This window comes from Anthonomus grandis, chromosome 10 (genome assembly GCF_022605725.1).
Source record: "Anthonomus grandis grandis chromosome 10, icAntGran1.3, whole genome shotgun sequence".
NCBI lineage: Eukaryota > Metazoa > Arthropoda > Insecta > Coleoptera > Curculionidae > Anthonomus > Anthonomus grandis.
This window is the reverse complement of record NC_065555.1, coordinates 15,929,379-15,954,391: the sequence shown is the minus strand read 5'-3', so window position 1 is coordinate 15,954,391 and position 25,013 is coordinate 15,929,379. Positions and strand designations below refer to the sequence as shown.

Sequence of the window (25,013 nt, the reverse complement as noted above, 5' to 3'; positions counted from 1 at the left end):
GAAGAGAGGCATATTTTCGAAAGGGGTTGCTTGAGAGCGGGTGAGGAGTGGATAGAAAGCAACCTGGTGCCAGTTGCTGCGGTTAAAGTAGGAATTATGATCCTACAGGTATTAAATTCGGGCAAAAATCACCTGTAGTAATTTTTATTTATTTGAGCATTTAAAATTATGTCGTGAACGAACAAGCATGCTGCTTATGTACCATCTGCTTTTTTTGTATTGAACCTTGTTTTTTCTTGAAAGTCAGCTTTCGACGCCGTCTTTTGGGTACAAAAAAGTGAAAAATTGGACGGAAAACATTTCTAAATATCAAATAATATTTGATTAATGCCTGCATATTATTACAGACTGGACTTACATTTTTCATCTTATGGAAAACCAGTTCAAATCCTTGGAAATAAAACTGATTTTTTGTTCAAACCTTACCACCTTGTATAAATTTCTAAAGCATTTTTAAACCACAATATTAACTCTTATTTTTTTTTAAGAAATTATCTTATATTAGAATGCCTTTTATTTACATAGGTATGTGCGACATGCATTGCTCCTCAATCCCAACTTTGCATTAAAACCAAAATAAGTAATAATAAAATATATCCTATTTTATTAATTTTAATCAAATTTATTATACAGTAAACCCGACTAGTTCTATTACCATATAAATATATTTAAAATATTTAATTTAATTCGCAATAAAATAGCGTTATATTGGCCCGTATTATAGTGGAAACAGCTATTAGCTGCTGAAAAAGTGGTTTGTGACGTATAATGGAATGAAAAATATTGAATTTGCGTTAATTTACATTTACAGTTTGCAATTAATATTGGCAAAAAGATTTTTCACAAACATAATTAATTTTACGCTTAAAACAATATTGAAGAATGAACCCTAGGGGATTGTATTAAATTTATTGTATTATATATTGTATTGATTGTTTTATTTTTATTTATGCATATTATTTATTTGTTTTTGTTTTGCATACATTTCATTTCAGGCTTTTGATGTCTCAAAAATAATTTACGAGCAGGGCTGCCTCGAAGCTGTTGAATTGTGGACAGAGAAAAATATGATTACTTTAACCACCTATTCTATTTTTGTTTGCTTCTTTCAAGTAAGTTATTTTTTTCTTTTGGTTTTTATCGTATTTATGACAAAATATTGAAAATAATTGGTATTTTCAGAACCTACGAATTCAATTTCGATATTTTGTTTACTAATGATTTATCATTTGCATGTATGACTGTGATCTGCCTACCATACAGATTGTGATACTTGATTTTTTGTGTATAAAAGTACTAGTGGGCATCAATTTGACCCAAGATAAACCATAAAAACCAAGCCGATCCGAATTATCGAAATATCTGAATAAAATAAATAAATAATCCAAGATAAATATAAATAAAAATCTATATATTGAACTAATATACGATTTCTACGCATTCAGTTTCATTTCTTTTCTCTGGACCATTAAAATTTTTTTGAACTGATTGAAAGAAATTAGAGATATTAGCCTGTTGACTTTAATGTTTTGCTCTTTTTCATAAGGAAGATTGATTATTATCTGTAGTGATTTTTAATTTTGTAATGCGAGGTCATTTTCGAGACATCTTCGTTTGATTAATCATTTGACTCCATCCTGTCGTCTACCTGGTGCAATTGAGCATCAACATCTATCCAATCTACAGCTTCACCAACATCTACATCTTTAGTACCTATATGGTTGTAGGTTTTGCTTAAAATCACTTAAAGGGATTAAATTACAAGGATTATTTTCATCCGCTTCGTCACTTTGAGTTAGCAAAATCTTATCCCAGCATTTTTTAAAAGACACTTTTTTCCAAGCATTATAGAGAAGGCATGCACCAGCCTTGATGTCCAAGCTCGTGAGACACTTAAGAACAACAGGTCTTTTTTATTACTTGTTAGAATTTCTGCTAGAAGGCTTTTTTTGACAGCAAAGCTTTGTTAAGTATATGGCATTCTGATGCATTGGTTGAATTAAGGAAGTTGTATTTGGTAGTAAAAACATTGCAATGCAATGCACCCATCATTGCTAACCAATTCGTCTTCACTACGATGACTAGAATTATAAATAAGAAGTTACGCCTTTTCAGGAATCTTGCTTTCTCTCAAACATTTTCTTAGTTCGGCTACAAACCATTGGTCAGACAACTGTTTAAACACTTCTGAAGTCATCCAAGATTTTGCTGGAAGTTTATAATGCACGGAGAGCCCCGCATTTCTGAATGTTTTGGGATTTTTAGATTTTTCAATTTTAGATTCCACAGTTTAATTTGTGATTGCCATCAGAATTACAGAGTACCACAAATTTAATCCTTTCCTTACCAGTTTTTCTTCCCGGAGCATTTTTTCTTTGGAACCCACCAGGGTGCTATCTGGAAACATTTTCCAAAAAAATGCGAATTCATTAGCATTATAAAATTGTGTAGTAATTTTATAGTGTATCCAATTTAGCGATAAATGGTTTCACAGCTGCTGAATCATTCGATAACTCTTCTCCACAAATTTTAATCTACTGATGCCATATCTCTTTCGAAAATTGGCAATCCAGTCCCTACTTGCATGAAAGTTTTCGTTTCCGTAAAATCTAGCAAAGAATTCTTTAGCTTTTGCTGCTAAAAATTCAGATGAAACACAAACACATCGATTTCGAAGACTTTCAAACCACGAATGTAGTTTACTTTCTATCCTTGGGTACTCTGTTTTTCTTAAGTTTGCCTTTTTCTGGCCGTTGTTTCTTGTCTTCGTCTTCTGTTTAGAGGCATGAAATGCCTGGAAGAAATTATTGATTTCTTACAGGCAGTTGAGCCAAACGGTTCTTCGTTTCTTCTGCTCCTTGTTTATGGACGTCAAATGTTTTGGAAAAAATTATTGATTCCTGTAGCTGAGCAAAACGTTTCCTATCTTCTTGTTTTTTAAAGCAACACCTTGATCAATTAATCTGAAATTAAAAAAAAATAAATCACGGCATCGTAATAATAAATTAAGAATTAAAATAGTACCCAACATTACTATCGCACAAATACTGTTAAATACTGTCAAATAAATACTTACCCTTTAATTTTATTTGTATTTTTTTAATATCACTTATTGTAGAATTTCCCATATCATATCTAAGGGCTAAACTGTTACCATTAACTCCACGATTAAGCTGAGCAATAATAACCAACTCTTGGGTAGTGAAACTTTTGTGATTGCGTTTTAAAGGCGCCATTTCTTGATATTGCACATAACAGAGTCCAAAAGTAGACAGAAACAATAATATGCACGTGGCACAGTAACAATTAAATCCTTGTTAAAAACTGTTAAAACATATAAAATACGGAGTGGTGGTTCACATCCGGATTACTAAATGTGCGAAAATCCGGACTACAAGGTACATAACAGGGTGCAATCCGCAATCCGAACTATTATCGCGGATGTGGATTATCGCGACCGTGCTGTATTTATCATAAGAATTCAAAATGGCTTTGAATGTATAAAATGATAGGCAATAAACTTGACATTTCTAGAATAATATTCAGAATTACTTCTAGAGTCTGGAACATAGAAATGACTGTCTGGAAGAAATTAAATTGTAGATTCTATTACCTATGAAAAATAATAAATGAGCCTAAATGCCTAATCATACAATGATGACTTCAAATGCTTGAAATGCATAGCAAATTGTTATAACTGCCTGCAAAAACTGCTTCTAAGAAACAGATATAAGACTTCAACCTGTAAAAGATGCCTGTGAAGATGGGAATTATGATTTTAAAATCAATTCCCAGCAATCTGTCTTGAAAATTTCGCCTGAAATTGTTACAGATGATTGCTAATAGACATACTGTCATAAAAAAAATGTTTTTTTTGATAAAGATGAAGTAGATCGAGGAAGACGTAAATTCATCTGATTCCTGTTTGAATAGTGGGTATTCCTGAGCATGAAATTTTCTCTGTACCTATGGATTATAGAAGCCCTACAGTTGAATTGAATGGTCCGTTTTTGGACAACAAATAACATTTGAATGTTGTAATTGCTTGTGCTACCCCAAAAAGCGATGCCGTAACGAATAGTGAATAATAAACTAATGTGCCAATTTTTGGACCGAGTTCATGAACACCGACCCTGACAGCCTAACAACCAGATGTTAGCTTTTTGGCAAGAGGATTTATTCCTGTTAGTTTTATGTTAGTTCATGTTAGCTTTTTGGCAAGAGGAATAAATCCTCTTGCCAAAAAGCTAACATCTGGTTGTTAGGCTGTCATGTGTGTCTATGTGTGGCAAATTTAGGATCTTTATCTATGAAAATTCTAAAGTAATTTGCCAGGGTTAATGTGAATTGGATAACTGTCTATAGATACATATTCAAGACCACATTTAAAACATACCAATTTGTAAGTAAAGTTTTCGCACCACCTTTTTACCATCTTAAGATTCTCCAAGTTGACCTTATGAAAAGAATCTGAGTCCAGAGCCTGCCACATTATTGTGATATCCCGTGAAGACCCCACAGATTGAGAGATCAACCAGATTATTTACATAAAGTAAAAATAGAATTGAATTAACTGCTCTTTTACACACACTTCAAATATCTTCTCGTAAATTGAACCTATGTTGATTGACCGAAATTTACTGTGGCTTTGTATTTTGTACCTTGGGAACGGAAACGATAGTTGACAATTTCCAGGACTCCGGAAGACGTATTGAAAATACCCAAGTGGGTCTACAGCAACGTAAAACATACCACTAAAAAAACTTTCTTAGATCCTACTTTCACCACTTCATCACCGACATTTTAAAGAGCTTTTAAAGATTTCTTTAATTTTGGGCATTGGTATTTTTTCAAAAATTGTAAAGAAGAAAATAGATTTGCCAACAAATAACATGATTACCAAGCTCTTAAAGAGCCTGGATTTCGTAAAGGCTTTAGTACAATAATTGAATACAGGTATATTTAGTCAATCCGATCGTTAGTAGAAAAATGCAACGAATACAACGAACCAACGAATTCTAAAGTAATTTGCCAGGGTTAATGTGAATTGGATAACTGTCTATAGATACATATTCAAGACCACATTTAAAACATACCAATTTGTAAGTAAAGTTTTCGCACCACCTTTTTACCATCTTAAGATTCTCCAAGTTGACCTTATGAAAAGAATCTGAGTCCAGAGCCTGCCACATTATTGTGATATCCCGTGAAGACCCCACAGATTGAGAGATCAACCAGATTATTTACATAAAGTAAAAATAGAATTGAATTAACTGCTCTTTTACACACACTTCAAATATCTTCTCGTAAATTGAACCTATGTTGATTGACCGAAATTTACTGTGGCTTTGTATTTTGTACCTTGGGAACGGAAACGATAGTTGACAATTTCCAGGACTCCGGAAGACGTATTGAAAATACCCAAGTGGGTCTACAGCAACGTAAAACATACCACTAAAAAAACTTTCTTAGATCCTACTTTCACCACTTCATCACCGACATTTTAAAGAGCTTTTAAAGATTTCTTTAATTTTGGGCATTGGTATTTTTTCAAAAATTGTAAAGAAGAAAATAGATTTGCCAACAAATAACATGATTACCAAGCTCTTAAAGAGCCTGGATTTCGTAAAGGCTTTAGTACAATAATTGAATACAGGTATATTTAGTCAATCCGATCGTTAGTAGAAAAATGCAACGAATACAACGAACCACTACACCTTTTGTTGACTATAATAAGGGGGTTCAGTTCCATAGAACTGGTCCTAAAACCAAGCCCTGAGGCACTTCCCATCTAATAAAGCTGCATTTGTAAAAAAGGACTCTTAAAAATATTAGATGAGATAAGGTTTTTGTTTGTATTGGGAGTAGCGAAGAGTGCTATTATTTTTTTAGGACGATTAGCATTAGATTCTTTGAAGAGGTATTATATTGTAAAAGCTGGAAAAGGGATGTTTTCAAAGCCTTAGCCTGAATCCACATTGATACGTAATTACGGATCCGTTGGGACCACGTGATTGCTATCAGCCAATAAAAGACCCAAAAGGTTTCACGTACCTACGTGAAGGAAAACACGTATAGAAGTTGGTTAATTCGAACTTCATTCCGTATTTTTGGTCCGTTGTATAGTTCAGTTCAGAGATCTATTAGAATCTTTGATGTGCCGCGAATAGTCCGTGAGCCGGTGTTGCTTGTACTGTCACATGACATGCATGTTTAAATCGCAAAATTTTATATGCAAAGAGTCATAAAGTAATATTCTAAGCGATATTTAATCATTTCATTAAATAAATAAATGTTTTAAGCATTTTTTTTTAAATTTATACATTTGACTCGTAAAATTTGACTACATGATAAAGAATGGAAATCATACATCAATCATAAATGTATCATACCATGCTTCGGCTAAATAATATATGGATCTTCCTTCCTCCCAAAATGTTTTAATTTTCCTCAGATCTTCTATACACCTCCTAACAATTCCATTACAGCAGCTCTTTTGTTAACCATCTTAAGCTTAAATCCAAGTTTTATCAGTTTGTCCCTAGTTTGTCCCTAGCCGATAATGTGTCTCTATGGTCAGAACCTCATTGTTTCTATGTTTAGAATACACACCTTTCCTTAGCAATTTGGCAATATCCGTGTCAAGTCCCTTTGATTGTCCTGCATCTTTCTTTTTTATTCTGCCTTTAATCCTTTTTTTTACAGGCATATTGTACTATAGGGAACCCCTGTTAAAAACGCTGTTTTTTGCAAAGCACTACAATCATTTATGAACTGAGGATCATTTCTTAGATTGTTATAGATATTTAGATAAATTTGTTTGGCGTCTGTACTTAAACAATTACGTTTTAAAACTGCTTGATTTTCATCTGTAGCTTCTACTTTCCTTGCTTCTTTTTGGTTCCTCAACACTAGAAAATGAACTATCAGAACTATGTAAGTCTAAATCACTATCCAGATCACTCTTATTGTTTTCATCGGTCTTCACGGTCTCCATAAGCCCGCACAAACACTTTCCTCTTTATTTGCCAAATTTTCCTGCCTATTTTCACAGGGTCGAAACATTTTAAGGTATTTAGGTATAATACCAAAACAAATCCACAAACACAAATAAAGAAAACACACTTCCTCACAGCAAAAAATTTAGACGAATAAAGGCCAAATTCTAAATTCCTTACTTTCATAAACGTGTAAAAAGCAAAACTGGCAAAACCCATCAAATAATAATACCTCACATGACCCTCTCCCAACTATTGAAGGTGATAGACCCATCCAACAACTATTTTAAAGGCGATAGACCCATCCTTAAAGATCTCTTTAAAAACACGTCGAAAGTAATACAAAAACAGCCCAAAAATTTATTTGGGTACGGCCCCGTAATTCTCAAAATCAGTGGGATAGAGAGAGATACACAATCACTTGCACAGCCTAAAGCAGGAATCGCCAGAACGCAGGTGTTTCATCTTTGTTTAATAGACTGGCTAAAAAGAGGTGACAAGTCTGTGAGTGCTGGAAGTGTTTAAAATAATTTGTAAGGTGCTTGGATTTTAGTCCGCGGTCAATTTTTGATATTATTTTCTTGTGATATTATTTTCTTTCTAAAAATTGACATTTTCGAAAGAAAAATAAAAAATAGTATAAAACATGGGGTTTTACGTATATTTAAAATGATTTCATAGATAAACAATATAAAATTTTGCCATTTAAACATGTATATTATGCGACAATAAATATGACATAGGCGCACGGACTAGTTTTAGATTCTAATAGATCTCTGAACTGGACTTTATTTGTTTCTTATTGTTATTTTTGATTTTTTTCCAAATTTTTTTTACTAGTTGTTATTTTGTACCATTCTTTTTAGAATATCGAGTTTGGGTTCGACCCCGGGTTCCACATATTTTAAATGCGGCGTTTTAATTAATAGTCAGTGCCAAAATTATTTGGAACATCAAGGTTTCCTAGTACATATGGATGAGAACCAGGGTTTTACCTTCGAGATTTGCGCCCACGAGGACAATGCTTTAACTTTAATGGCCTCTATGAGATCCGAGAACCCCTTTACAATCAGGGCATAAAAATAGATTGAAGTAATTGTGGGACGTCAAAACTGTAAACACCAAAAACTCGAGTAAAAATATAACGTCATTTTACGGATACGCTTATCTCTAGTGGATGGATAAAAATCACGGATAGGCTTGACAGCCTCACGTATCCATAATTACGTACCAATGTGGATTTAGGCTTATAGTTTAGCCGCTGTTACAGAGTTTACTTAACTGAAAATTAAGAGGCAAGAGAATTGATCCATGCAATGTGTTAATACCATCCACAAGTTTAAGCAGTTCAAAAGAGATTTTATTATGTATTAATTTTAGGTTAAAGCTAGTATATTTCAGATGCAAAAATCAATATCGTATCTCGAGCTCTTTTAAAGATTTTTTTTTAATGAAGTTGGGCATATTTTGGTGGTTAATTTTGTGTATAGAAGGCTTTTTTGGAAAAATGTAGCAGTATTTTTTTAAAACACATAATCTTGTAATTTTTTAAAATTTATGAAAAAATTGCTTTTTTGGGTTGATTTTTCATTTTTGGGGAACATATGGGTTTTTGCATGTTATCTATGCTAAATAAAGAATATTATTAATATTATTATTATAAAAAAAATAATTTTTTTAAGAAAAAAAAGATTTGCTTCCTTATGTTCCAAAATTTTGTTTTTATATTAAAAAAAAATTTAAAATAGCACTCTCTCGTACCATTTTTTAAAAAATATCTCAAAAATGATTTTTTTTCGGATTTTTTAAAATTTTGAAAGAAATGTTTCTTTGGGTCTAAAAAAACGTTTGTTTAAAAAAAACTAAAACCACACTTTTACCCATATTTTTCAAATGAGAAAAGCCACTTGTAGCATCTTTTCAAGAAAAGACTTTTTTAATTTTCAATTTTTTTTTTAATTTTGGCAGATTTTCTTTGGGTTTAATTTTTTTTAAATTAAAAATGCACCACAAAATAATATAAAAAAAAAATTAAAATAACACTGCCAACATTATTTTGCAAATAAAAAATATGCCACTTATAGGATCATCTTGAAACAAAAAATTGTAAAATTTTGAATTTTTTTAAATTTAATTTTTGAATATTTGGAAAAGCTGTAAATTAAAAATTTAAAAAAGGCTCCAAAAAAAATGTATTTAATTTTGAAATAATTTGCAAAATGTGTTTTGAAAATTTGAGAGAATTGCCATTTGTAGCATTTTTTAAAAAAACGTTCGAATCGTCTGGTTAAAGAAAAAATAGGAAAAATAACTTTTAAATATAGAAGACAAATTTTAATAAAAAAAATAATAATAATCTTTATTTAGCATAAATAGCTACATACATACATTTGGGTATTTTAATTTTGAAAATGAACGTCAACCAAGCAGGAAGTAAGAAAATCATGATAAAGAAACGGTTGTGAGTGGTGAAGCTTCCGCAGCAGAATACCATGACTAATATAGTCAAAAGTTTTTAACAGATTACAAAAAACTGCCGAGAGTATAAGTCCCAAAGAAGATGGTACACAGCAACATTTTTACTGGTATTCTCACGGCATCCGAACTGACACTTATTAAGAAGGTTATTCGCTTTGATAAAAGACAGCATACAAGTTTTCACCAGTTTCTCTATGATTTTTGACATGGTAGATAAAAGTGATATGGGCCAGAAATGAAAGGGATCATCCAAATGCCCTTGTTTAGGATTGGAATAACTCTGGCTGTTTTTTATGAGGGAAATGTCTCCCATGACTGATTGGTTGCTGTTATCAGGACCCCCAATGTTGAATCAGGAATATTGAGAAGAATGTTTGCAGAAATGCCATCAGGACCAGAAATAACTGTTTTTGTTTTTTTATTGACTTTAAGACTCCTTTTAAATCTGTCAGATCAATAGAAAATACAGAAAGGAGACGGGAACGTTGACACATGATAAGTAAGAAATTGGATTTACTGATGGTGTCAAGTGTTGTTGAACGTCATCTGCTATACTGCAATAAAAGTTGTTTAACGCATTTGGGGTGGAAGCAGGGCAACGACAGTTTTTTTTCGTATGCCGTTTATAATATTCCAACACTCTTTTTGCGAATTTTGGTGCAGTATAAGCCTGTTAGAATAATATTTAGTGAAATACACATTGAAATAGAAGATATAGAAGAAACAGTTAGATCCTTAGTAAACCACAGTTTCTTATACAATTTTTTGCTTTTAATTTTTGTTATGGAAAAAACTGTATTAAATAAGTCCACAGTCTTCGTATGGAATGTAGATATTTAGTCATCTGACTTAAGAATCTATCAAGAATTGAAGAGGCATATAAGTTGTTAATGTGGTTATAATTAGTAGTGCCAAAAGCTCGCCCTAAATGTGATACAGATTTTGCCTGCTGTTTAGGTTGTTTATGAAAATTGCTTCATGATCAGCGCAGCATTTCCAACGCTACATGAGGTCACCTCAGTACAATAGTTGGAGCACATATAGTACTAGTACAATAGTACTAGAGGAAAATCGAGCAATGTATGCAAGCAATAACATTCAAGCAAACTAGTTAAACGAATTGTGCATGAGCTCTTATTATCGAAATTTATATTAAGATCCCCGTTAAAATTATGTTTGCAGAGCCTGAAAGGCCAAACAAGATGTCATCCAGACTTCCCAGGAATTCCTCAATGTCAGAGGAAGGCGCCCGATAAATGCACACTATATATAAACTTCAAGATTTATTTAATTTAAATACGCCTTCCAGTCATAGGTAATTAAATTTCGTTATTTGCTGAAAGAAGTCCCAAGCTCTGCTTTATGGAGCTTTCAGCCATCAATAAATATCATTCAACCACCATGCACAGATCGAGATCTACAAAATTTAGATACAACCACGTAACGGGACATTTCAATAAGGTAATTCTGCTTGAGCCAATGTTGCATTAACACAGATTTACAGAATACCAGATGCAAAAGATCGCGGATATAAGCTTCTGATATTCCATGCCCTTGAAAAGGATGGTTAGGACTGGCCGCACCAATGCATTTTTAAGTTTTTTTTTTTGTAGGGATAGATGTTCTGCACTATAATTTCGCTGAGATATTGTAATGCATTTATAATGTCAAAATAGAAATAGGCTTAAATAAAACAGAATGTAAGGGTTCTTGAGTACATTTTTATTTCATTTAACAGATTTAAGGATCTTATTTAACAAAACATTAAAGATGAAACAAAATTTTTAATTTTCTTTTAGTTTTATCTGATTTTTTGGCAGATGATAAATCTCTGTTGGCGAATTTTAAAGTATAAAATATTTTAAGTCGTATAAATAATTTTATTAAATACTGGAAAGGAAAGTTATCACATGGGTGAGTAAAATTAATGCTTTTCATTATCTCGAAATATTAACTTATTAACTCATCTTTTGGAAATCTAAATAACGTTCCTCCACCACTGTGGCTGGAATAATAAAGATATACACACTTACACCCCCCCATTTCAACAAAAATAATCCTAAAAAATATTTAAAAAAAATACAAATATATTATTTTAATTTAATTAATCATAAACACGCAAAGAAAATTAGAAGCACGCGGCGCGGATGCTTGCACGCAAATTAAACCCCTTGCCACCGTACTAGGCGGGTGATGGAAATTCATCCAGTGTCTGAAGTCTGGCGCTCGCACGCGTATTTTCGATCAGTTTCGCATCTGTATTCTGTAAATCTGTGGCATTAACAAAACAATTATAGGAGTTATGGCTTTCCAGGAAAAGAAATAGGTCGTTAGATTTATTTCTTAATGACTAGATGTTGAGTAGTAGACCTGAGAAAATATCACATGCTTCGTTGTCCACTGTCGATGCGGTGGAACTTTTTTTACTTGGTTTTACCTAAAAGCATTCAAAGAATGAGATGGTTCTTCATCGGAATTCGGCACAGGTGTTCTTTGAGGCTTCAATGCCACAATTCTCAACAGTAATATGGTTCCGGCTCCCACTGCCGATATCTTATTGATAAAATTGTGGCCTTAAAAACCTGGCAATGAATGGTTTCAACTGCTTGGCAGGCGTACTAAATGATCCGCTGTCTATCTGGAGATACCATGAGAATACCTGGAAAAACACTTTAAACAGAAAAAATCTCTCATAATAGAGCATTTTTAAGAATGTTAGATAAATGCAGAATAAAACAATGAACTTAACCCAAAAAATCAAGTAACTATCTTTATGACGGATATGATTTCATGCATCTCCTTCCATACTGAGCATTTTTTCTATGTAACACCTGATCATTGCACTCAATCAACTTAATTCCCATATACTGTTTACTAATTTCTTATTCCTTATTTATAGATTCTGGGCATCTGTTTCGCGCAGAACCTGCGCGCCGACATTTTCGCGCAGAAAGCGAAATGGCACTGACAGTTAAGGACTCCCACCGCCGTTTAGTATAACTTCGTATACGAAAATGCGTGGGAGCCCTATTTAGAATCCTCGGCACCGTTTCAGAGGGTCAAGTTGGTCGGAGTTCGTGTATCGTCATGATAAACATTGTGTCTCTCTATTTTTATTAATTTCCAGCTTCTGTATTGTACAGTCGCCTAGAAATATGATGCAGCTTTTTTTTATTAAGGAAGAAAGATAATTTTTAATTTAACTCGTATGGTTGGTTACTAAACTGTGATACGCAAGTCGATTGGCTGGAGCTCGTATTAGGATTTCATCATTTCCGGATAAACTTTTTTTTTTAATTGGTATACAGGAAGTTACAAATTTTAGTAATAAGGCCAAAGGTGGTACTGTAAGTCTGAGAGTACCACTTAAATAAACTCAGGAAAAGGTAAAAAAAGATTTTTTTTTTATGTTCACGTTTTTAGAACGGAGGAGGTGTTTCAAATTTATAACGGCCTGTATATAAACATTGTATTGTATAAATTTATTTATGTAATTTTAGGCTCATATTTATTCTGTACGGGGGCTTCAAATTAAGTCTGCATTATAATTAACTTTGTTATCCCTGAAGATGACAGGATGGTGAAATAAGCAAAGTTGCCGCATTTTGCTGCTGCTTAACATAGCGAAAACTGAAAAACATTAAACAATCGCTCTTTTATGTTATTAATTTTTTTTAAATGGGACATGTATTACAGCAATCATTAGCAAATAACCTGTGAATTCAGTATTTGAATTCGAATTTTTGTACTTATTTTTTTTAATTAATTTTATTTTTATAACTGGCGGGTATCTGTTAAATTATCGATAAACCCAAATTAGGATCTATAAATTACTCAATGATGCAATTTCAACAAAAAACACTCGGTGATTTCAAATTTTATTTAAAACGTCAAGGAAACCAACTGATGACTTTTTGCCGACGTTTCGAAATTTAGTTGATCTTCAGTGCCAGTTTAGGATTTGGTAAAAATGCCGCCCTAATCTTTCAAACTTACTCATGTTGAAAAATCGGTGACAATTCAAAGGGGGTATATACAAGAATTTCACGTAATTGTATTTATTTATTGTAGAATTATAGGTAAATAATTACATAATCTAAATTACGTTTCAACTTTTGATAAGTACTAAGTACAGTACGAGTAAAATTAAATCATTTCGTCATCGAATAAGAGAACTCAAGGTCTAAAGTATAAGTTTTTCTCAAATGTTCAGATCTTTTATGCATTTTGTTGAATCAATCTTGCCGAATGCAGTACATACAGAAAATTTGTCGTAGATCCTTTCATATGCCAGGTACCCGTTTGGTAATTCAAGATCGAACTTAAGAGGATTCACCTAAAAATCATCACTACCCGACAACTGAACTTCCCCATCTCGTGATTCGTCAAACTGTAACTTTCTTTTTCTTCTTCGGCAAGTAGTCGTTTGTCGTAGTCTCTGGGATGTTCAATGCTTTCTCTTCATAAAACCCATTCATGTATCATATACTCTAGCTTTTTGTCGCGTAGTCTCATCTTCAGTTACATCTTCCTCAAATAAGATCAAAGTTTCAATAATTTTGACATAGTGTTCATAAAGTACTTTTACTGCATCAGTATAAGTGAAAACACTCCGAAGATCAATAGATCATTTTTATTCTATACATCCGTCGAAGAATTCACTTAAGCGTTGCAAAAATTTTTCCTAAAATTGACAGCGGAGAAGATATAATACCATTTGAACTTTAAAGTTATAAATTGAAAAAAAAGTAATAAAATGCAGGTAGGTTAAAAGATCCGATAAGATTTAAAAAAACTATGTCAAATATTCAAGACTTACAAAACATCCCTATAAAACTGTTCTAGGCAGTAATATGCTTTTTTAATTAATAAATCCTTCACAGAACAGCTAAACTGCTTGCTACTACTTTGCATTCCAGGGGCAAGTGATTATACATTTTAATATCCTCATAAGTAAGTAATAAGGTATAAGTAATTGAGTATTATATAAGGGTACTCTTTGGGGTGCATAGACGTAGATTGGTACTATTAAATCTTGTTAGATATATGTTGGGCTCATTAGTACTCTTGTATTTTTTATGAATCATTTCTACCGTCATCAGTATAAAAATACAAGTTAACATGAGTATTCGCTCTCTTACAAATAGCGGCCTGTAGTGGTCTCTAATGCCTACTGCACACAAATATCTCACAGCACGCTTCTGTAAGACAAAAAGTGATTGAACCAGACCTTGACCAGGGAAGCCCCAAAATTGAATTCCATATCTTAAGTGGGACTCTACTAGGGCAAAGTACACACTTCTAGCCACCTCTATACCAACCTCACTGCGGACCACTCTAACAGCATAGAAACAAGCAGAGGCAATCTTTCCCTTCAAAGCAACAATGTGAGTCTTAAATTTAGTCAATAAAAACTCCTAGAAATTTGTAGCAATCTCTATTCATTATAGACTCCCCATTCAAAGAAGGATTGGTAGTAATACCTTTAAATGTCACAATATTCGTTTTGGAAATATTAAAAGAAAGCTTGTTTGCGTCACATCAATTTTTAATATCAATTAAGTTTAATATCATTGTTTATTGTTTCTTCCAATGTATTGTTCTTTGTTCCTAGCCACAGAATAGTAGTGTCATTAGCAAATAACATAAAGGATCCATTAATACTCGCTAGACGCTGGGTCGTTGATGTAAATGAGAAACAATAAAGGGCCAAGAACCGATCCTTGAGGAACCAATCGGTCGATATTCTGCACAGATGAATTATTGTGTTGGCCCTTAACCACCTGTCTTCTATTTGCTTGATATGACCCAAGCCACATCAAAGCACAGCCTCTAAATCCATAGCAAGGTAGCTTTTGCAGCGATATTTTACGATCCACATAATCAAAGGCCGTGGAAAAATCACAAAATACCACCGCAGCCATCTCTACAAGTACAGCATCTAAAAGATTAATAAATAACTTGACTGAAATGCCATCAATACCTGCCGAGCGTTTGTCTTTAATTGAAACTAATATTTTTTTAATTTCGTTTACGTCAGTGTGATACAAACAAAATGAATCTCGTTCAGACACATTCCTTAAAAATGACAAAGGATCAGTATTAGAATATATATTTTTTCCCAAATTCTCAGCAATTGTGCAATAAACATTATTGTGTTTATCCGGATCCAATCCATCGCCCCTATAATTACCCTTATCTTTTCGATTCCGTCTTAAGTCATTCAATATGTGCCAATTTTCCTTTGTTCTATTATTCGCAGTACAAATTTTACTATAATAATAATTGTTTTTAGCATTTTTTATAACTTTACAAGTACTGTGGATTATCAGAAACATCCGGAACTTTTTCACCATTTTCGACAGTAGATAATAAATCATCTGAGTCATCATCTGCCACAAAGTCTTCTTCAGAATAGCTACTTGATTGTTCTAAACTGTATCCCAAATTGTTTGTCTTACGCTTAGCTTGACTTCTTGATGAGATGGCTGTTGACGTGCTGGGAGTATCGGAATCAGTCAAGCTTGTTTTACTCTGCCCAATTTGTTTTTTAACTTGAAGTTTTGATATAGTTGAAACAGATGCTTTTGCGGATGATTCCAATTCTGTTCCGTTGTGTAAGGTGACGCAGTTATTACGGCAGCTTTTCCTGCTTTTCGTCCTTGGTTGCTGGTTTTTTTACAAATGATTGGGACAGGCGAGACCATCTCAGGAGTTACAATATTTGTTGGTGGCGTCGGATTTTCAGTATCTTGAGGTACTGGAAGAGAGACAACAGCATCAACTTCATCTTTCTCGATAGTTTCGGAGGCAAGAAAGTCAGATTCATGAAAGACATTTGGATTAAGGGGAAAAATTCCGGTGGCTTTAAAACCATTAACAGCAATCTCACCACGCTGAACTCTTAAATAAGCCTTGCCGAAAATTTCCATCACATCAAATGCAGTTACTGGTCTGGCATTTTGTCGTACCCACGTTCTTATCTCCTCACTGTAATGAGCTTTGAATTGTCCCATAAAAGATTTGTCAAGGGGCTGAAGTTTATGTGTTGAATGTGGCGGTAAGCACACAACCGTAACATTATTTTCTCTGGCCATGTTAATGACATCAATATTGCGAGTATGCGAGTTATGATCGTCTAATACGAGCATAACTGGAGATTCAGGTGTAGGCTTTACTGTCGCTACAAAGTGATCAAACCATTTTGTAAAAATGTTATTTGTATCCACCCTGATGAATGACATTCGAACTTTGTCCCAGGTGGAGCCCCCTTTGCAAGCTGAGGGCTTTCTGATCTTCTTTTTGAGTTTTTTCTGGGGAATATAACTAAGGGTGGAACAAAATTGCCCTCTGCACTCATACAAAATATTACTGTAATTAGTGAGCCTTGTTCTGTGGAAGTCATGCTACTAATTTGTAGTTTACCTTTACGTGCATGCACCTTACGTACTTCTGGTATCTTTGAAGGCACTATAGAGACACCACTCTCGTCAACGTTGAAAACGCGGTCTGCTGAATAGTTATGTTTTTCATATTCATTCGTTAAGATAGTAAAAAATGACTGAACGTTTTCTTTGGAAAAGCCCTTGGCTGTAACAAAAGATGTGCCTGTAGGTCTTCTAAATGACAATGTATCTGAGTGCCGTCTCATAAACAGCCTAAGCCAGCCTTTTCCAGCCGTTTCTTTGCCAAAAGGAATTGACAGATTATTTTTAACAGCAAGCTGATATGCCATATTCCTTATGTCGTTTCTGGTTAAACCAAAATACTTACTTTCCATATAAAGTAAGTACCTTATAAGTTCATCTTCTAGTTCTTTTGTAAGCACTCTTCGTCAACCTAGTTTTGTTTCAGCAGAAATATCTGGATCTTCGTTTTTCTAACAGTGTCTAAAAAGGGTTGTTCTGGGAACATTGTAAGTTTTGGCTGCCTGCAGGTACCCCATTTTCTGTTCCTTAACAGCACAAATTGCTTGTATCATATAATTTTTTTCGTAACATTTTCTTTTTCGACTACCTTTTGATGCCATACTGAAATAAAAAAAAATCACATAGTTCTATTTAATTATATAAAAATTGAGGTTTCTAACGCAGAGAACAAGCACAAGATTTAATAGGTTTACAATGGCCTCTCTTCTGTTTATTACTTTTTTAGTTACAATAATTGTTATTGACATACTATTTAGTATAAAAGCATATTTAGAAATGCTTTTATAGTAACAAAATATCACTATTTTAGTATTCTTAATGGGATACTAATATGGAATCCTATTCCATATTTGTGGCTCAAAAAATTCCATATTAGTTACCCTCATAACCTAATCTTATAATACTCTAAAAAAATATTTCTATGTTAAAAAACAAAGGTACCTAAAAACTATTGTAAACTATGATGTTTGAACTGTCACAAATGCACAACAGTTTAAATAAAAAATAAGTATTTTATCGCTAACACACGGAAACAGCAAAATCTGCAAAATTTTTATGATGCCGCAAAAAAAACGACTGTCCATGGTAAGCCAACAAAACAAACTAGAGACGGACCGATCGAAAAAAAACCTTAGATGAATGCACTTCGACACTTTCAACGGGCAATTAATAGAGGGCGCTTGCTACTTTTTCTGGTTTACAACTATTCCATATTACTGACCTATTCCATATTTGTCGCCCTTACTCTACATTTCATTCCAAATAATTTTATTGCAATCATTTCTTAATCTTAAAAAACATTGTTATATATCTATTGTTATATATATATTATTGATTTGTTATAAATCCTTCCCTTTTTTACGAGTTTAGAATTTCGAATTTTTAAATTAATCGTAGATAATACGGCTTCATGGTCTGATAGAGCCGACGACACAACCCTAGTATCACAAAAGATACATACATCATTGAAGTTAGGTATAATCTATTAAAGTACTTAACAAATTTATTATACGAGTTGGACTTTCTACTAACATTTGCAAGTTAAATGATAAAAAGAGCGCATTTAAGCTCTGGGTATACATACAGTTTCCATCTAAATAATTTATATTGAAATCCCCCGCAACCATAATCTTTGCTTTAAGAGGCAAACGAGAGAGTAGAGAGATACTCTAATCTATTCAAAAAATCTATGACAATACTGTTAGGAGGCCTATAAATACATAAAATATAAATATTTATCTCTTTGTTAAATACAAGTGAAAATTCGAATTAATTTTCCACTAACAAATCTTTTCATCAATCGCATCACTTGAATTTACCCTTTCATGCAAATCTTCCCGAACAAATATTGCTGTAGCTCACCCCATTTAATCACCTCTGCAGAAAGAGGCTAGCATCAAATAACCACATATTACATTGTAAGATTGCAGGCTTATTATGATAATGTAAAAATAGAATCAGCTCATTGACTTTGTTTCGTAATTGTGATTGCATGTTTAAAAGAAGACATTACACACTGTTCAAAGATCCATGTTTAATAGGTCTGCCTGTCTTGGTTTTTCCAAAAAAAATACTTCGTCAGAATTATTTGAAGATAATGAAAATACCTGCCCCCTGACACTATTAGAATCAGCATTAAGATCTATCACCACCTCAAGCCTAGGAGAAGGACGACAGTCAATCCTCGTTTCAACCTTGGGTAATGTTCTGAAATGTTCAAAATTAAAAAAAATCGAGCACTCTTCTTTATAATAAATAAGCCAACACGCACTTGCCCCTGGAATAGAGATAAATGCCATTTCTATGAAAACATGTATAATCAAATCCATCCTGCAAGTCTAAAACTTTAATATGACTAGAGTAAAAACACAAATTCGAAACACAATTAACAAACTTATGGTTAACAGAATAAAAACTATGCATACAATTAAATTGGCAAAAAAGCATTTGTCAGCAACGTTGACTTTTTAGAACACACAGAAAAGTATAAACATTTATTTACACTCTATTACGACTTAAAAGTCGCGCCGATATTTGGCCACCTAGCGGCAAGAGCTCCTTATATATCGTCGCCTTACTGTGAAAAGTGCATAAGTCCAAAATGAGTAATTTTACAGGAGAAGCAAAAAACTGTATTTTCGGGGTTATATTTTAAAAAACATGCATTTTTTTTAATGAAATTTATTTATTTTAAAAATAGTTAACATTTTGATTTTTAATGTTTTTTTGGAAACTACCATGTAGTAAGGGACTTATGCATTTTTCATACTCTAATTTGCGAACAAAAATGGACTTATGCATTTTAAGAAAAACACTAATCATAGAACAGAAACATTTATTAAACAAAAACAAATTAAAATCTTTTTATTAAATAAAAGGTTATTCGTGCTTCAAGTTATCGTAGAAAGGATGATAATCTGCCTCCATTGTTTTCTTCAAAAACATTAAATTATTAAATTTTTCCTTTTTTATTTTTAGAAATCTTTATAAAGCGGTGGTAACGAATTAAAGGGTACAGACACTCTACTTTTACTTTGCCTGATAGGTAATTCCTTAAAATTGTCCTTGTGTCTAATTTTGAAATCAATTTTTCCATTTACATTATATCTTAATGCCCGTATATCATTCACAGTGAGATCACCTGCTTTAAATCCTGGTCGAATGGACTTCACTAACTTAATTTCGTCAAAATTCTTGAAATGTTCATGACTTAAAAATTAACTTTATAGGGCTTCGGCAATTTTCTCGCATATTTACCGGCAGCAACAATATCAGCGGGCACATTGATATTTCGTCCTTTTAAATAACGTTCTATGGTGGAATGCATCGAGTCACATTCCATTTGGGTGTGACCCTTTTCCATTTATTTTTGTTCAATACACACCTGGTTTGTTACACAAAGATTAAGAAGAGCATTTGATAATGTGACATTCCTATTCTGATCTTTTGGTTAGGGGTAAGGTTTGGAATAATATCAGTCATGAGAAATTGGGAAATAATAGAGGAAAAACAATTTGCGGTTAGTTCTCCTTCACCCTCATGCCATACAAAGCAATGCCCTTCTTTGGTATGGAGATCAAAAATCGTAAAATTATGGACTACTAATTTTGTTCGATAATACAAAGCCGAAGCGTTCGACTTCGGGCAAAGGAGAACCGATTGTAGATCCATTGTGAATACTTTGTCGTCAGAAAGTTTATCAGATTCATTTTCACTTCTTGCTTCATTTTTCTTTTCAATGTGCTCGATGTAAATTTGCTCTTCTATATTTTTTGTTTTATATCCCACGCATACAACACATTCATCTTTTTTTGGATTATATAGTGCCAAGTTAAGTTCGTCAAAAACTTCGTGAAAAGTCTTTATACTTAGAGCATTTATTTTGTTTTTAGCACACCAATCTTCTTTATAAATGTGGTACACTTCGGCTTTTGATCTAAAATGTGGTTCAAGATACAGTCTCGATGTTGTTTTGCGGCAGTAATGAGATTCAAGCTTAGGCAGTGTATGAAAAAAAGATTTTAGGTTTTCCTTTTATTTGATGAATCTTAAGTTTTTCTTTCTTGGAGTATTATTATCATGATTTTCGCTCGAGCTGGCATCACTTTTATTAGGACTTTTGGTGTCACTTTCAATCCATGCAGATATTGTTCTTACTAAAACTCCCAAAGTGTTGCAAAACAAAGTTTTGCATACGCGAACTTGTTCATTTTTTGTATGTAGAAAGTATTGATATGAAATGGATCTTTGGCTTTTGTCGTCTTCTTTTCTGTTTCTTGGGCGAGCTGTCGGCAGCGCTAATACCCTAGATGACACATACATTCTTTCTCTTGCCATTTTAACTTCCAAAACTTCTGAAACATCTTGTCTCGTTCTTGGTCACTTATTTTAAAGCACTGAATTTTTGCATGTATTTACTTTAACACATTTACACCTTTCCTTTAGAGTTTTCTTTCCTTTGTTTATTTTAAACTCATTACCTTTCCTGCTTGTGTAGTCTAAACCATGTTCTCGTCTTCTTTTTTTTTATTCCATTATACTTCCACTGTTCAGGATTGCTAAATTTTATTTTTTTTCGTTTTCGGTTTAAGTCCTGGTTATCAATATCTTCACGTGAAGAAATTTCTTCTTGTTCTTCCTCCTCCAGTAGAAGACTCTGATCACTCGCTTCACCATCGCATCGGTTGCTTCGTTTTCTTCTTCTTGTTCCATTTCAAAACTGGAATCATGATCTTCAACTATTTTAACATCTTCGTGCTCTAACACATTTACTCGTTCAAGGTTTTCGTAATATTTGGGTTATGTTCTTTTCTTTGGTCTGATTCTAATAAATTTTTACTTTCAAGTTCTTTTTCATCGGTTTTACTTACATTCTCTCCTACTTTCAAGTCAATTGTTGTATTAAGGTTCCAATGATTATCTTCATCTTCATTAATATTATTAACAAAACTAGTTGATATCACGAAAGAACTATCAAATAATATATTTTCATCATTTAAAATTTCTTCTGCCAGTCGCCATTCTTTTAACAAATCATATGTTTTGCGAGCTTGAATATCATCGGAGTTTTTAGGTGGCTGGTCTTCAAAACTCTCACTCTCAAGTAGCTCTGAATACTGATTATCAATCGAGTTTTTAATGTCTTGTAGGCCAATAGACCATTGGAGTAGTTTATAGCCTCTTTTTGATTTATCCATATCTGAAAAAATACAATTTTTAAATTAATAAGTGGTGATAGAAATTGCTAAATATTGTTTATAATTATTAAAAAGTTGTGATGTTGTAAAGATTTGTGTTGGCACTACAGAAAAATAAGAATTTTTCCCGTTTAAGGATGCTAACAAGAGTTACTTATTATTCTGAAACCAAGAGGAGATCTAGAATGTAAAGCGGTTTAAATACTTGTGAATCTGGGATCTGGGCACCAAACTTAAATCAAAGTATTTATATAGTTGTCCATTAACGACGAAATTTTTTAAAATTATGGGCCTATCTAACTACCTACATTTAAAAAATAAAAAAAAATAACCTATTTCTCAACATATTCAACTGTGCATAACTCCGCCCGTATGTTAAATAAAAATATATAGTTTAAGTTGTTATTTTAGTGTTATAATTTTTTTAAAAGAAAAGGAAAATATGGCAATATAATACGCACTTACCGTTGAAAACGTTAATTCAATACCGTAACGTTCAATATACGTTCAGTACGTAAATTCATCACCACAAACACTGACGGACTTTTGCAGGTTTCATAGAGTTGTCAAAATAGTTGGACTTATGCAGATTTCATTTCTATAATTTTATATAATCTATTCAATATTTCGCGATCTAAAGTAGGTCCCCGGATAGCTTTAAAAATCAGCTAATAGATGCCACCAAATGTCTGAAATTGAATTTTTTGGACTTATGCATTTTTCACAGTAAGGCGACGATATTAGGTATTCCATTGTTCCGGAACATTCACTCACTTTCCACGTGTGCCCAGAGATGTCGTAAGGTGTGCTACACTAAGATGTTTCCCAAACTCATAATACATATTTGCTTTTGTGGTATTTTGATTACTGTGACTGTTCTATATGAAACATTTGAAATTAAGAACTCAACGTTTTTTAGCCGTATCCTTTTTACAGTCTGTTATGCTATTTTTACCTTCCCAACTGTAAAAATAATACTTACTATATTCGTTAAAAGGACGCCTGTTTTCCAAAAATATAGAATCGAATTTCGTCAAGAACAAAATATGTGAGCTATAACTTTATTAGCAAGAATAGCCATTAACACAACTCGTGCGTAATAGCCAGAGATACCAAGCACCCTACAATTCTTCCCATTATTTTGTATATTTAAATGAGGATTCAATTGAAGACTAAGCCATATTTGATACAAATTTAAAACTAAACTCTTGTTAATCTTCCTAGTTGAGGGTAAAGAATGCTAATAGATCTTTGGATATTTAAAAATTACTACTGAAAATGCGTTTTATAACTTGATCATAATTTCTGACATTTAAATGGATGTAGGTAATTTCGAAAATTCTTTAATGGCCACATATAAGGCATTTTTAGTACAATTATATAAATTCATTGTCGGCTAATAAAGGTCAAAATATGTTGATAGAACTTTATATTAGCTAAAACAAATTGTACTAAAAAGCCTTGTGCACGTGCACTACCATACAATTTTTTACTTATTGTCACACTTTTTTAGTTTACCGGAGACTTTTACCACTCATAGAGTGTCATTTAGTACACTTATTAAAATTGCCACTGATAATCAATGTAACAAATGGTTTTCCATCCGAATTCCTTTTTTTTTACCTTCATCTTTTAAAATAAAAACAAAAATACATATAATATACAAAGTGTCCCATTTAAAAAATTGATTTTTTTTAATAACTTAATACCGTGATATTCAATTATTATTTTTTTCACCAAGTTAATAAGCAGCCTAAAATTAATATAAACTTAATTTCAGGCAACCCGTATAATTTCTATCAATATACGAACTCTTACCGTTACAAAACCTCTCTGCGAACTCATTGTACTAATATTTTATAAACTTGTATCTATAGCAATTAGATTGCAAATAATTTTAAATTTTTACCCATTGATATTATTATAAAATTGTAATTGTAAAAAAGCCTTTTACTTGGCGAATTTTGTCTACAAAAAACTTACTTGTGTATGTTGTACAGATTAATTTACAATTAAGGACTTTTCGAACAAAAAAGAAGGTTGGTGAACATTTATTTTTTTTGAAACACATAAACACAGTTACATAACCTTTATGTAAATAATATACTTTTATTGTAAGATGCAACAAGCAACATAAGTGTCTCTGTGATTCTTTATTTTGAATTCTCGAATTTTTTAGGCATATCATCCCATCACATGCATTTTAAAAGTGCCTTTGTAATATTTTTGATACTGTTTTTATTTTTGTAAAAGGTACTTTTAAAATATATTTTCTGGCAAATACACACCGTTGTAATGTAAAAAAAAACAAATTTTACTCGCTATATAATGCTTTAGGTAGTGGCTGTTAGGGGCAATATAATAATGTGATATTTTCTTACATTCCTAATGCTTTAGTTGCTTTTTTTATTTATTATCTATTTAAATGTTAATTTTGACCAGAATCTCATTTTTTTTAGTGGAGTAATAGTACCTTTAACATAAAAATGATATTGTTAACATATAACCCGGTAAAATAACTGATATTGTACGACTAAAAGGAGTCTTTACTTGGTTGAAAAAGTCTTGTCATTAACATTTGCATTTATTGTTAATATATTGACATTGTATTATTTTAATGTTGTAATTCTTTGAAATAAATAAGATATTTAATAAAGGAGAGACTTGTGTGTCACTTTCCCAAGTAGGAAAAAACTGTACAATTATATGAATTTCTTTATAGAGAAACTTGGTTATAAGAGAAACTGGTTCTGGAGGTGTCGACGATAAGTCTGAAAGCTTTTTAATACCCTTTTCTATAATTTTGGCCTATTTTTTGAATATCTTCTTGAAAACCAACCATTCAGGCAGTAATATCAACTAGTTTATTAAACAATATTATCAACATCCAAATGATTTACAAGTACCTTGAT

General features: G+C 32.5%; 1 protein-coding gene across 4 annotated transcripts in view; it reads left to right on the top strand.

Moving 5' to 3' along the window:
• LOC126740958 (tetraspanin-5) overlaps nt 1–24,762 on the top strand; it is a 32,025-nt gene extending 7,263 nt beyond the window's left edge. For 3 of the 4 annotated variants that reach the window (XM_050447164.1, XM_050447163.1, XM_050447162.1), the window contains 2 exons: nt 996–1,112; nt 12,376–24,762. In XM_050447164.1, the coding sequence (XP_050303121.1) occupies nt 996–1,112; nt 12,376–12,444 (186 nt within the window). In that variant the 3' untranslated portion in view covers nt 12,445–24,762. Of the gene's footprint in view, nt 1; nt 109–995; nt 1,113–12,375 lie in introns of all 4 variants that reach the window. The other variant, XM_050447165.1, reaches the window with a different exon arrangement.
• The last annotated feature ends 251 nt before the right edge of the window (nt 24,763–25,013 follow it).